A 14,930-nucleotide genomic window follows, 5' to 3' on the forward strand; every position below is an offset into this window, starting at 1 on the left:
AAGCTATCCCTAGGACATTCTTAAGCAGCTTTCTCCTCCTTACTTGCAGACTTCATAACTCTTTGCTCCAAACCTCACAAAAGCCACAGCCCAACAGCCATAAACCCTTCTACTGTACCTTCCTCTCCTGATCTCTCACTCTATCCTTAAATCCTATTAGCAAGTCTTTACATGTCTAAGTAATCCCAGCTTTTTAATCCCCTTAAGCTATCCCTAGGACATTCTTAAGCAGCTTTCTCCTCCTTACTTGCAGACTTCATAACTCTTCGCTTCTCACCTCACAAAAGCCACAGCCCAACAGCCAAATCCCTTCTACTGTACCTTCCTCTCCTGATCTCTCACTCTATCGTTTAATCCTATTAGCAAGTCTTTACATGTCTAAGTAATCCCAGCTTTTTAATCCTCTTAAGCTATCCCTAGGACATTCTTAAGCAGCTTTCTCCTCCTTACTTGCAGACTTCATAACTCTTCGCTTCTCACCTCACAAAAGCCACAGCCCAACAGCCATAAACCCTTCTACTGTACCTTCCTCTCCTGATCTCTCGCTCTATCCTTTAATCCTATTAGCAAGTTTTTACATGTCTAAGTAATCCCAGCTTTTTAATCCCCTTAAGCTATCCCTAGGATATTCTTAAGCAGCTTTCTCCTACTTACAGTACCTGCAGAGTTCATAACAACATCTATAGTTACTGTAGTGAAGTTACTAACTGTTACAGTGTCTGAATTAAAATATTGCACTTCCACTTTGATCACTTTGATGCCTCTGATATCATTATTGCTCATCTCCTTTACATCTCCTTTAATTGAATAGGTAATAAGTGATTACAATTTCTAAAGATGAATGGTTTAAGCAGAAATTCCATTCAATGTTCCAAATATTAGTCGTCAAAGTTTATGCAGGACATGGATACAATTAATTCTGCCTCAAATAGAACCATGTATTATGTGTTTACATGTATGAATTTTAAGGTCTTTCTACATGTTTCTTAGTCTAGCTGATATATGTACTTGAAATGAATTTTACATGGTAAACCTAGGAGTTTATGCAGGTCATTGATACTATTAATTCTGCCTCAAATAGAACCATGTATTATGTGTTTACATGTATGAATTTTAAGGTCTTTCTACATATTTCTTAGTCTAGCTGATATATGTACTTGAAATGAATTTTACATGGTAAACCTAGTCATCAAAGTTTATGCAGGTCATGGATACAATTAATTCTGCCTCAAATAGAACCATGTATTATGTGTTTACATGCATGAATTTTAAGGTCTTTCTACATATTTCTTAGTCTAGCTGATATATGTACTTGAAATGAATTTTACATGGTAAACCTAGTCATCAAAGTTTATGCAGGTCATGGATACATTTAATTTTGCCTAAAATAGAACCATGTATTATGTGTTTACATGTATGATTTTCAAGGTTTTTCTACATGTTTCTTCATAGCTCAGCTGATATACGTACTTGAAATGAATTTTACACGGTAAACCTAGGAGTCAAAGTTTATGCAGGTCATGGATACAATTAATTCTGCCTCAAATAGAACCATGCATTATGTGTTTACATGTATGAATTTTAAGGTCTTTCTACATATTTCTTAGTCTAGCTGATATATGTACTTGAAATGAATTTACACAGTAAACCTAGGAGTCAAAGTTTATGCAGGACATGGATGCAATTAATTCTGCCTCAAATAGAACCATGTATTATGTGTTTCCATGTATGAATTTTTAAGGTTTTTCTACATATTTCTTAGTCTAGCTGATATATGTACTTGAAATGAATTTACACGGTCAACCTTTCATGTAGAATTCTTCCTCTCCAGTTCATTGATCCAGTGGTTGTTAGCTGTCTGAGGGCGCTTTTCATGTGGCTAGCTGAAGAAACTGCACAACTGAAGTCAGATGTTTTTGAACTTTTGCCACTTCTCATTGATTTCTGGTGAGTACCATGCTTTGTACCTCTGTTTACAGACTTTCTGTTAACAGTACCAGTACATGGGTGACACACTTCAAAAGGAATGATTTATTAGGTAATGATGCACATTTTTATGGCAGCACTTTATTTTCAGGTCAAGGGCATAGCCTACATTGGAGACCTAGAGGCAATGGAAGTTGTAAGTTTTTTTATTGCCAAACCCAAAATATACTGGCTGGAGAATCCACTTTTGAAAGAAAGGCACAAAACAGGATGTTCTTGTATCTAGTTAAAGCTCAAGATGAAGTTGGTCTTCCTCCCCCTTTTTCCAATTTACATGCCCATTGTAAGTCACCACTGGTAACTATAGCGATTGTTTGTTAATGCAAAGACGTACAACTTCTCATGGAAATTTGTAGCATAGCATCATATCATTATGGGTATTTTTTTCACTCTTTTTTTGTGGCAGAAGATAAATTAATCAATTTGATATTTATGGATAATCTCATTTTGTTTTACTTGATTTTTTCTTGCAGGGACATGTCAGAATATAGCTAAAATCGCTAATTATTAAATCATTTGAAGTGGGAGAGCTTTGACTTGGGTTCCTCTTAAAAAACACACTAATGACACTCTTATTCTTTCAATTTTGTTTTAAAGCAAGAGCTCATTAACATCACATAGTTTGGAAGATAATTCCAAGGAAATAGATCTGCCAAGTAATGTGTTTTATCATCAACTGAGAGAGGATCTCATCCAGTTATTTTTGCCCGGTCTTTGTCATCTCACCGCCGAGAAGGAGTCGAGGGATGTCGTATTACACAACCAAGGGTTTTCCATGTTGGTTAGCTACACCAATCATCTTTTGGAAAAGAAAACTTTAGATGCAGGGAGTCCTGCCGTCGAGGTACAATTACGATCTTAATATCTACTCACCAGATTATTGTAACCTAATAGAAATTGCACCAAGATTGAGTGTTTGAGAATGCTTGCCTTGTTTCATTTCCATAATAAAGAGGGGTAGTAGCATCCGTTCACATCGGTTGCAAGTGGTTAGCAAAATGTCCAGCAACTTATTCTGAGCTGCATGCAGGAGTTAATATGATGTTAGGTAGATGCTACCATCAAATTAGGTGAAGCATTTCACTGTAAGGTACACATGGTTTGAGAGCCTTGGGGAAAGTTCCTTTGCATACCAAGTTTTGAGCACAATCTAAGATGTACAGGCATTAGGTAGGTGAAGCTGACACAGCATTGAGTAGCTGTTGACTCATTAGTGAAATCCTGGTGTGGTTTTGTCTTTGCCATAATTTGCATGTTTTTCCTTCCATAATATCCTCTGTTTGGTTTCCAACTTTTAAAGAATATAGTTCAGCTATAAAGTTGATTTTGGTCTATAACAGAGAGACACGATACAATTATAATTTTCCAGTTGTTACATGTTGAAGTTTGCTTTGAGCAAGCAGCTGTTATGTCACTTTGACAACATATATTGTATTTATTTACTTATATTTTTGACACTGTTTTTTGTGACATAAGATTACGGTATGGTTCATTATTTTGTGTGTGTGGGTGGATTTCTGATTTTCACGTAAACATCTTTCTTATTAAATCTCATTTCAGACCAGCATTATCACCTTGAGTAATATCTTCTTAAATGTGATTCTTCAAGATCCTTCCTTTGTGAGAGAATCTGATGAAAGTAGAAATTTGTTGTTAATCCTGAGCTCTGAATTGAAGTCATCAGGTAAAAACAAATGTTGATTTCATTTCAAACAGAACACTTGATATGGCCATTATTGCCAACAAGGCAGTGTAGCATGCTAGAAATTGCTAAAACTAATGTCCAGCAGATCCTGACCCCTGAAATGTATTTTCAGACATTGGCGAGTGTGAAATAGGACAATTAAATGTCTCTGTCATTGAAATTTGATGAGAAGGTTGTACATAGTAGAAAGCTCGTCGAAGTTTTAACACAAATGGTCACTATTTTTGACTTTCTAGCAGTTTGGTAAGGGGAGAAATTGGAGGGATGGGGAAAGTTTGAGGGATGGGGTCGAATGGGGAGGGATGGGGTCAAACTTGGTGGGATGGGGGAGAAGTTGGAGGGGTGGGAGAGCAGTTGGAGGGATGTGGAGCAGTTGGAGGGATGGGGGAGAAGTTGGAGGGATGGGGGAAAAGTTGGAGGGATGGGGGAACTTGGAGGGATGGGGTCGAATGGGGAGGGATGGGGTCAAAGTTGGAGGGATGGGGGAGAAGTTGGAGGGGTGGGCAAAAGTTAGAGGGATGGGGGAGAAGTTGGAGGGATAGTGGAGAAGTTGGAGGGATGGGGCAATGCAGAGATGACCTTTAAAGCAAGTGCAACATTAACGAATCAGTTGTTATCAAGAAGTTTGTAAAACCTCTTGTTGGTGGTTATCTATTGTACAGTATAATGGTCATCGATATGGTAATGACTTGATTTTGTGTAGAAACATATTAGAAAATTCTCATTATGTGAACACATACTGTGCAGATTGTTAGTTTGTGGCAATGTCATTACAAGAGAGTGTTTAATACATGATATAGTTGGAAAATGTTAATACAATAATTTGATCTCAAGGCTGATGATACATTTTATCCAGCTGTACCTGGATTATACAGAACAGTTATTATAATTGGTTGTTGTTTTCATCTGATTACTGTCTATTAACAGTTGCTTGCCCCAGTTGAGGGGAAAGATTGAAGCAGTCATATTAAAGGAAATTATTTTAGCTGCTATAGCCAGAACTGACATGTGTGAAAGGGGGGGGGGTCTGAGGTACAGTTCCAGAGTCCAGGGTCAATTAGGGGGTCAGAGGAAACATGGATATGAATAAAAAATTTATTCTCATTTTCATTTATACAAATTTATTTGGGGGATAAAGGCTTTAAAATAGGTGCCTTGTGACATATTTTTCCCTCCCTGGGGTGGCCTTTAATGTTGACACCTCTGGGTATAGCATTGCTTAGCAACAGCTTAAGGTGGCCAAATAATCACAAATATTACAAATGCTATAATTCAAAATGTGTACACTTATTCCCTGAAAAACTCTGGAATTAAGCAAAATTGATTGTGATTTTATGTTCATCGCAATAATTGACAATGGTGGGGAAAGTCCAGAAGTGTTTAAAGGTATCAAAGATATTACTTAAATGCAATTGAGATCTGTTGCTTTCTTACATATGCTGGTAAAATATGCCCTTTCAGGCATGGATGAAGTGGGTGGATGGGAGTGGGGGCATAGGTTGTGTTGGCTTCAATGACCTCATTACCACACCACCTCCTCTTAAAAACCCTGGATCCATCGTCGTCTGTGTTTTAATGTATGTGCTATCTTTATAGTCTCAAGTAAAGCCTACAAATTAGAAAAGAAACTTCACTGCATGCCACTTTTAAGTTCTGTCTTGATCATTTTTCAATATTCCTATTTTATTCTCAGTGCATCAAAGTTTCTATTCTATCTAATAAACCGATTTTGTTGATTACGACCATAATTTTGTTGTCAGTGGATTATATTCTTATCATCACCAGCTTCTTTACAACTATTATAGAACTGAATTGATACATTTCTCTTTCTCTTTTGAATTATTTTTCAGTAAATCGAAGCCAGACGTTTCTTCTTCACATTGGATTGGTCTTTGTATCTTTACTGAGGATTAAGCCTGTCGTCAAAGGTGAGACAGCCAGAGCTTGCAATACTGGTATACAAATAATGAATGGTTACGAGTGCAATATTGCAAATATTTCATGAGTTGAAAGATGGAATGTTCCATTCAACGAGGCGCAGCCTCGTTGAATGGAACAAATTACATCTTTCAATGGATGGAAACCATTCATTATTTGTTTTATACAACACCTTCAAATTTGGATATAATTGGATGTAAAATGCACTGATGCAACAGATTGTTTTGTACAGACAGGTTTCTCTGCTCTCTTACCATTGAAAAAAGTGCTATCAAAAAAGTATAACCCATGGTTCTATTTCATAGAGTGGAATAGAGCGGATTTTGCATGCAATCAACGAGCAATTGACCAATCAAATGACCAGAATACAATTAGGTGTTGTATAATAATAGATAACGTACAGTATTGACTTGCAAAAGGTTGAGCAATGCTACTCATGCATTATCTTCTTCCTTTCTAAACCAATTAGAACGTTTACAGTGTCTGTAAATGTCAAGCTGTTCAGTTATCAAATTAAGAGATTTAGTTTTGTGAAAACAATAAAAATGTCTAATATCTATGCTAACAAAATGCAGAAATAGGTAAACTGACTACTTGTCGAATTTTGACATCATGTTAGTACAGTAGCTCACAAAATTATTAGCTACTCACTGTGTAGTTATAGATTGAAATTCATCTCATTACTACCCTGAGGAGTAGTAGCAATTTGTCATTTTGTAGACAGTTATCATTAACATATTCTAGTACCTGACTATCAATTTTAGCATTCACAGAAGAATAAGAATGATGCATCTCAGCATTTTGTTGGTGCAAAATTAGTATAATGGTCATTTTGCCTAAAAGGGCAACTGTGGTGGCAGATTGTGGATCTTCTCCAAATTTACCATCCGAGTTGAACATCTGTAAGTGAATGTTCATCATCATAGCAGGGTCTTATATTTGGGGGGGGGGTGGGCAGGATGTGGATTTTCTAAAGTTTGATAATAGCCGTAATCTCAATTAAAAAAGAAGTCAAACATACGGAAAAAAAGAAAAGAAAAGTTTCTGCACAACATCATGCCATGATGACACTAATAAAATCCATTTTTGCTTTTAAGTATGAAGGATTTATCTTATAAATAAAATTCAAATATTATCTTTTAACTGTGTGAATACTGTCCACTAGAATATTCTTTGCAATGTATGCCAACAAAACCTTTAAAAAACAAAAATCTTTTTCCAATCCTTTTTCCAGTTTTTTTTTGCAGTCTTGTGTTTTCTATCCCTTTCCTGATCATTTTTTCAAAATTGTACTTTAGAATTTGAGGGAACAATGCAAGATGCTGTAGTAAGAATAGGAAGCCTATTGGCTGATGTCTTAAGAAGTAAACCAGGAAAACTGGAACCTACCATTGATGAGGAAACATTGAAAAATCTTCTTTGCCTAACTTTACAATGTGAGTAGAATATCTATTTTACATCTATGCCAATGAAAGGTTAAGAAACAAAAAGCAACCAGAAAGCCATTTGGCTTTGTGATCCCTTGCCCTATTATTTGCTCCAAATTCCAAAGGGTGTGAAGACTCGTGCAAAAAGAAACGTCTAATGCCGGTGATCTGACCTAGTTTCGAATGAGGTGTAACAGAAGTGTTAGACACCACCATCGATCCCAGAAAATACACACACAGCTTGCTACCGTCAGTAATTAGACACTAGTGTACAGTCAGTACATTCAGCTGCGGTCAATACCCACAGCACAGTGTACAAACGATACAGCGATGGACATCTCAGGGTCCAGCTAAAGATAACAAGGTATCACATTTCATTACTGTCTGCATTTTGTAGCGACGAGAAGAACTTCACTTGCAAGCAACGGAAAGTTAACTTTTTCACAGGGCGGCACGCGGTTTGGGCGAGTCTTCAATGCCTTTAAGCTATCTGCCTAATGAACAGCAAGTGAGTTGAAATATTTCCAAAGATTAAGTGAGAACCAGGCAGGATCAGAGATTCCCAGCTGTTATTTGTAGCACTCCATTGTGGGCATCAACCAAATTAATTCACTGGTGAGGACTTTACAGTGTAGAATTTTTATACCAAAATGTTCACTATCCTGAAAGAACAGTCTCCCATTTTGGAATACAACTACACAGATGTTCGACGTATGGGCACATTGACATGTTCATTTACCCAAGTTTGAGCTAGCAAAGCAGGTTTGCCACCAACCATCTCTTTAATAATTGTTACTTATGAAAAAGAGTTACATGACATTGTTTATTGAACTTTATTCACTGTGAAATATTTTCACATCTTACTGTCAAACCAACAGTCACCCTAGTATAAATCACAGAGAATAAGGCCAACAGTTTTTGCGACCATTTTGAGATAACCTGGTGACTCCCAGAGCCAATTTTGAGACCATTTGAGATATTAACCTGTTGACCACTTGAAGCTCACAGAATGTGAAAACTGATAAGGGACATTTGAGTGTATTTAAATCGCCCAGCAAAAGAGAATCAACTCTTTGAAGCAGATTTGAATTCCTGTCTGGCTATTTTACTGTTGAAAATTTTGGCTGAAAATGCCTCCCAGATCGCTGGAAATGGCACTTCCCAGGCCTTGTAAGTTGCATCGTAGCATTTTCTATTTTGAAATTACTAGCGATATCATAAAAACATTTTAAAAAAATATAAAAAATATGCTCAAGGGGGGGGGCGGCTGCCCCCTTCGCCCTCCCCTTGGCTACGCGCCTGGCTGGATCTACATCCTAAGTATGACAAGGATGTTTCTTTTTGAATAATCATGTTCACAAAGTTTTCAGACCTTGACTTATGTTGACCTCAAATCACTTAGCAATGTCATACTGGATGGATTATTCCCCAATATTTTGGAATATTGAAATTCCCTTCTTTTTTTTTATCACCAAGTATCCATTAGAGAAGTATCTGGTAGAAATCTGCTGGCAGGGTATAAATGTAATAACAATATAATAATAATAATAATCAGCAGTTATTTTTTACAACTGACACATTGGGTGGCTTGCAATTCAACGTTTTAACTCAAATTTGGAACCTTTCCAATTTAGAAAGTCATTTCAGATGGGAAAACAGTAGATTGCTCTTGGATGAAAATCCACCTTACTATGACCCGGCCGGGTATCGAACTCCAAACCTCCCGATTGCTTCGCATTCACACCCAACAATTTCCTGTTTCAGTTGGGGTATATTGGTTACACCTGGTGTACCATATGACTATGGATCATTAACACCCAACAATATCCCATTTCTGATGGGGTATATTGGTTACACCTGGTGTACCATATGACTATGGATCATTAACACCCAACAATATCCCATTTCTGATGGGGTATATTGGTTACACCTGGTGTACCATATTACTAGGGATCATTTACACCCAAACATTATCCCATTTCTGATGGGGATTATTGGTTTAATACACCTGGTGTACCATGTGACTAGGAATCATTTCACCCAGCAATTTCCCTTTTCTAATTTTCTAACAGCTTTTGAGAGATTATGTCACATCATGATAAAAACCAGTCCCTAGTTTTATGAAGATGTGACGGTAGTTTCCTTTATACATTTAGTTTGTTCTATTTTGTGCACATAAAAGTAATGTACAGTTAACCTCATTCCAGAGAATTTAGAATCAGGTGTATGCCACTGAGTGTACAGTATATGTACAGTATATATACTAAGCAGGCATGAAACTGATCTTTGACAAACACATTCTAGTTGTAACTTCATTTATCCTTGCTGATGACATCAAAGTTATTGTGCAAAGATTAAACTGTGTATTGGGATTATTTGGTGGTGCAGGTCTATTTATGCATTCTATACAAGAAAATGTGTTGGAATTGTTTCAGAATTTTCTGTAGGCATATCTCAGTAGCTGATCTAACACTGTATGTGTGTTACATTTAAATAGTCCTGACAAAATCGTCATGATTGATGGCACCAATTCTCAAAATAAAAGATGGACATAACGATATATCTGACCAAGGGCGTAGGAACCGGGGGGGCTGGGGGGCGCCAGCCCCCCAGTGAAAAACATGGGGGGCGGAAGTATCATTCCGCCCCCCCGCTTCGCAAGTCAAAAAACCCCTTTTTCATTTCCAAATGAGAAAAAAATCTCATTTGGAGCACCAAATTGCATCTAAGGCCAGGTGAAAATGCAAAATTATATACAAAATGGAGTGGGTGGGTTGAAGTGTGCTATATTGCACCAAATTGCATCTGAGGCCACCTGGAAATGCAAAAAAATTCCAAAGGGGAGGGGGCATCCCCTCCCCTTAGACCCCTCCCCCAGGCCGGCCATCAGTCTTCAGCCCCCCCACTCAAAAGTACCTTCCTACGCCACTGTATCTGACAGATGATATATCCACTAATTGAAATTATCAATAGGAGTCTCAAGCTGGTTTGGCCCTCGCTTGGTTTATACCCGGTGCAAAAACACTGGGATATTCCAGGTATCACTTGATCTACGAACTGACCAAAGCTATCCTCCTAATCTTAGCTAATGAACTTGAGGCCAGAAGGGAAACATTGATTTATAGCAGGGATGGGTGTGGCCCTGGAGTCATTGAAAGGATGGGGTTCCCCCTCCTCCTTACCCCATCCCCTCCTCTCAACAAAATAAAGATCAAATGTTGCATTCTGAGGCATATCTGCACTATAAATTAGGTCTGTTATTAATTCTAAATGCAAGGATTGTGCTAAATAAATACTCTTGAATTTTTTCTTCCTGTGAGTTTGAAAAGGAAACTCACAGGAACTCACTTTTTTATGACCCTGTTAAAGTGGCTTAATTCTTCCCTAACTTAGAACTGCAATTTATAAACTTCTCTGACTGAACCATATTTCCTTTCCTCCTCACAGGGGAGGGGGAGAAGCGATTTTCTTTGGATGGAAAATTGTCAGTCTCCCTTATTTCCTTGTGAAAGACAAGTTGGCAGGACTACTGACATGGTCGGTGGTTATATGAGTGTTGTAGAAAACGCCAACACATATATTTTAAATAGCTTTTGTTGGAATTTCTGTTCACTTCATAAATTAATTTTCCTACCTTCAGCTCTAATAGACTGTATCTTCACACACCGGTGGGTTGCATCCAGTCTAAGACAGTCAGATATGCATGAGAGGATAACCCACTCATCGACTTACGGTAAATCATATCCTTCTTATCTTTCGGCGTAATCGGTCAAAATTTGTAATATATCAGAAACGAGTCAAGGATATTTTGCAAAGGGGAAGATTTTTTTTCCATATTTTGTCGATAAATATGTTTGTTTATCTTAGGTGCAGTGCTGTAAAGCAGTTGTAAACTTAATGTAAATTATGGTGGACTATTGGCAGACAACAGCCATCTTTTCTTTTCCTTTGATTGAACTCCATTTGGAAAGATCACAAAATTGCTTCTATTTATTATTTTTTCATTTTTTTGCTGTGGCCTCAGTGCCAACTCAAAGGACAATATAAATTATGTCAAAAAGCCTAGTCTTTTATTATATCAGGATATAATCAGACTCGAATAAGGTTGGCTTTAGAATCAGTCATTTGCTTCCAGCTATAGCTCGATACAATAATAATACTCTGGTTTCTATTGTCATTAACAGGTATATTTGCAATGTTTTCAGTTATAGTTTTGCTGGGCTTTTTTTGGGGTTGCAAAACGAAAATGATTTGAGTTTAATAGTAATCTCCATATTTGTCAAAAAAAAACGAAAAAAAAAACGAAAGAAGAGAAAACAAGCCAAGTTTCTCTTCGTTGGGTGGTTGAGTGTAAGAGGGTTGAGCCTGTATGTGAAGTGCAGTCATATTGAAACCACACGTTTGAATACCAGTAACAGTCTCTCTGGCGGTTGATTTGCAGCTTGGCGGCAAGAGGAAGAGGTCAGCTCCCTGGTTTTGCGATTAATAGAGCAACCGTCCAGTCAGCAGCTGTAGCTGTATAGTAGACGAACCTAGCGTGTCCGACAGTGCTGGACACACTTTCCACTCGGCTACAACTTGAGCTGTGATCTCCATCGAAATAACAAGCGACATGGGGTTGACATGGGACATTGGAAACGTTGTAAAGAATAACACAAGACATTGTTTCTGTGAAGTTAATAATTAATCAATATTCATTCTCATTTCGACAATCACACTTTTTCCCCCCATCTGTACTTACTAGCTGCACAGATGCTGTGTATGGTGTTATTAGTGGACCTACCCCGACAAGGTTTTCTTAAATCTACCTTGTCCAGAACCAAATATAAAATTTGTTTCTGTTTAGGAAAGTGGTGAAAGTTTCCAGACTTTGTCTTAAGTTATGTTGACATCAAATGACAATTGTCCTCCACTAATTTCAATAAACTTCTTGTACTCACCAAGTTCGAAAAAAGACACGCCATTACCATCATGAAAATTTGAACAAATTCGATGGCAGCATCATTTCATGTTTAATATAGTACTTTACAAAGATGTGGGTAGGATATCAATTACTTTCCTACAGGTTGACATCAGCTGATTCAGTACTGTGTTTTATGATAAGACATGAAACACCTCGATCGTTAATCATAATTTAATTTAAACAATCTGACTCTATCAGCAGTAGTAATGTTTTTTAGGAAAGATAGGCATCACACCTTCGTCAGTGCTAGCAAAAACGATAAGTCGGGGAACTTTGCTTAGTTCAGTCAAGGAAACCAAGACCCCCTTTCTGTGGGCCTCTGATTCCCCTTAGACATGGATGCAGGGGGAGTGCTGTTCACAGGATTTATATGGAAAGGGTTGCCGGGGGGGGGCGGGGATCACAAATTTGCCACATTCGCTCATGCCAAGATAATTCGTCGTTGCATGAACGACAATGCAGCAGTCTCACCTTATGTACAGAGTATGTTCAAATGTATATTTGTAAAGCTGTGCACAGGCTGCACAGTACATATATGACCAGCGCGTCAGTGTGAAATATTACCAATAAATCATAACTAATAGTAAATAAACACTTCACAGTACAATATTCGACCAGCACGTCAGTGTGAAATATTACCAATAAATCATAACATATAGTAAATAAACCCCTCATTTGATCGATTAATGAATGATATTCAACATCATAACATAATTCAACATCATAACATAATTTCGGTATGGATGTTCAAAAGTAACTTTTGCGGCAAGCACAATTATTGCATAGGCCTGTGTTGCTGTGTATAGGTACTATCCAGGCGCGGCGGAACGGAAAAATTATTGGGGGGGCTAATGTGTGGAGACTATCTAAGGGGAGCGCCACCATCGGTTGGCGCGGAGCGTACAAGAAAATTTTGGGTTTTTTGAAAGCCACAGATGGCCGGAAACGGCACTTCCCGAGTGTTTTATGCTGCGAATACCTAGCCCTAAAATATGGGTCTCAAGCCTGCAATTTCTCAGATTGCACGTAAAAAAGTCTGTAAAAACATTGTAATTTGTATATTCGATGGTGTTTTAAGAGAGTAGCTATTACTCGCAGTGTACTCGCAAAGACGTTTTTGAGTGTAGTAAGGGCAGTGGCGGAGCTAGGGGTATTGGTCAGGGGGCAGGAATGGTCTGTAGGGCGCTTTCGACACTATCTAAGCGGAGCGCCACCACAGGTTGGCGCGGAGCGTACAGAAAATTTTTGAGTAAAGATACTCCCTAGATTGCAGGAAATGACCCTTTCCGGGCCTTGTTAATTTGCAGATAAACGGAGAATAAATAGGTTTCGTCGCCATTTTGTCCGAAAATTACACCAACAGAATATGACAAATGTCAATAGGTATATGAGAGCACAATAAAATAGTCAATAATCGCGAATAAGTGAAAAGTAGTGAAAAGCTGAAAAGGGCGCCAGCAGTCCATTTGAGTCCGTCAGGGGGGGGGGGCATCTGCCCCCTGACTGTATATATGGACGCTCCGCCACTACGTAAGGGGATGTTGGACAACTGGCTGAAATGAGGCAAGTCATTGGCCTAAGACGAAGTTGTGTTACGCTTACCGGTACTCACACTCACTGCTTCCACTTTTCATGGGGCGTGAAGACGCGGTTGGGGTGACAATGTGGTCTATAGCCAGGGGACGGGCCGAGGGTCCCCCAGCAATTACTAAAATTATCACACCTATATAGTATACGTGTGCATCGGACAGATCGACAAGTATGCATTGAAAAATGGGCAGATGCACGTTTCGGAGCCTTGGTAAATATTGGGGGGGCTTATCATGCATTTGCCCCCTCAACTTTTTCATTGGGGGGCTGAGCCCCCCCGGTTCCGCTGCCACTGGTACTATCTATGGTGCAATTCTGAATTCATACAGGCATTGTGTTAAGAAATGTGCACATTTTTAAGAGTGTAATTGAAGTCGTGGTTCTGGTAAGTTACCGGAAAAAAGGTTCAATCTGTGTGTGAGGGGTGGTGGTGAGAAGAAAATTTGAAGAGCAGTGGAACATGTGAAGTGGCAATGCACAACTTCTCTTCAAAACGCTGTCGACAAAATGGACCCTGTGCATTCTGTACCACAGTACCACGAATTGTACCGTAATATTGTTCAACATAACACAGCTCTTTAACACTGGTTACTTATATTTTACCTAAAACCTCCACAAAAGTAGACTCATTAAATAACGAAGCCGCAATTTTTCATCACAAAAAAAAACGTACGTTTGTTAACAAACTAGTTTAAAAGGTTGTTATTTTTAGGTATTCACAAATTGGAGAACGAAGTATATTAATCATTATATAATAAAGTCGAAAAACTATGACACGCATTTGAAGTTCCAAAGTTTATCGTGGTATCAAATTATACTGATGTAAACAACATCTGCCTACCAAATACCAGTTTGCATATTGTGTGTGTGTGTATCGATATGTTACTCTTCTTTGGCCCGTGTAAAGACTGCTTGTATTAACCCATAGCGACTTATCAATACATTTTGAATTGTCAATATAATACAGTCTAAATATGTTTCAATGTATGGGAAAGTGGGGCACAGTCGATCAGATTTGTTTTCAGGTGCAAATTAAAGACCTTTCCTTGATATATATATTTCTAAACTATATATTTCTAAACTATATATAAGATATGAATAACCGCTAGGCTGTGGACCCTGTTTGTATGCTCAGAGGGTTCGAAACCGGTCAGGATGGTCGTTATTCCAATGTAGGCAGGGGCGTAGCGAAGGGGTTTTTGTTGGGGGGGTGTGGAGAATTTGATTTGCCGACGGATCTGGAAGTGGTGACTGAAATGGGGGAGGGGTCTAATTGGCAATTTTTTAGTTTTGAAACGTCCTTAAATGCAATCTGGTGCAT

At 38.3% G+C, this 14,930-nt stretch overlaps 1 protein-coding gene across 2 annotated transcripts in view; it reads left to right on the plus strand.

Moving 5' to 3' along the window:
- The window catches only part of LOC139979443 (neurochondrin-like), a 30,127-nt gene extending 16,240 nt beyond the window's left edge, over positions 1–13,887 (plus strand). The window contains exons 11-17 of one of the 2 annotated variants that reach the window (XM_071990229.1): positions 1,832–1,947; positions 2,584–2,830; positions 3,547–3,670; positions 5,542–5,619; positions 6,928–7,065; positions 10,697–10,789; positions 11,498–13,887. In XM_071990229.1, the coding sequence (XP_071846330.1) occupies positions 1,832–1,947; positions 2,584–2,830; positions 3,547–3,670; positions 5,542–5,619; positions 6,928–7,065; positions 10,697–10,789; positions 11,498–11,571 (870 nt within the window). In that variant the 3' untranslated portion in view covers positions 11,572–13,887. The remainder of the gene's footprint in view (positions 1–1,831; positions 1,948–2,583; positions 2,831–3,546; positions 3,671–5,541; positions 5,620–6,927; positions 7,066–10,696; positions 10,790–11,497) is intronic. The other variant, XM_071990230.1, reaches the window with a different exon arrangement.
- Positions 13,888–14,930: the final 1,043 nt, after the last annotated feature.

The sequence above is a fragment of the Apostichopus japonicus genome, chromosome 14 (genome assembly GCF_037975245.1).
Source record: "Apostichopus japonicus isolate 1M-3 chromosome 14, ASM3797524v1, whole genome shotgun sequence".
Taxonomy (NCBI): Eukaryota; Metazoa; Echinodermata; class Holothuroidea; order Aspidochirotida; family Stichopodidae; genus Apostichopus; species Apostichopus japonicus.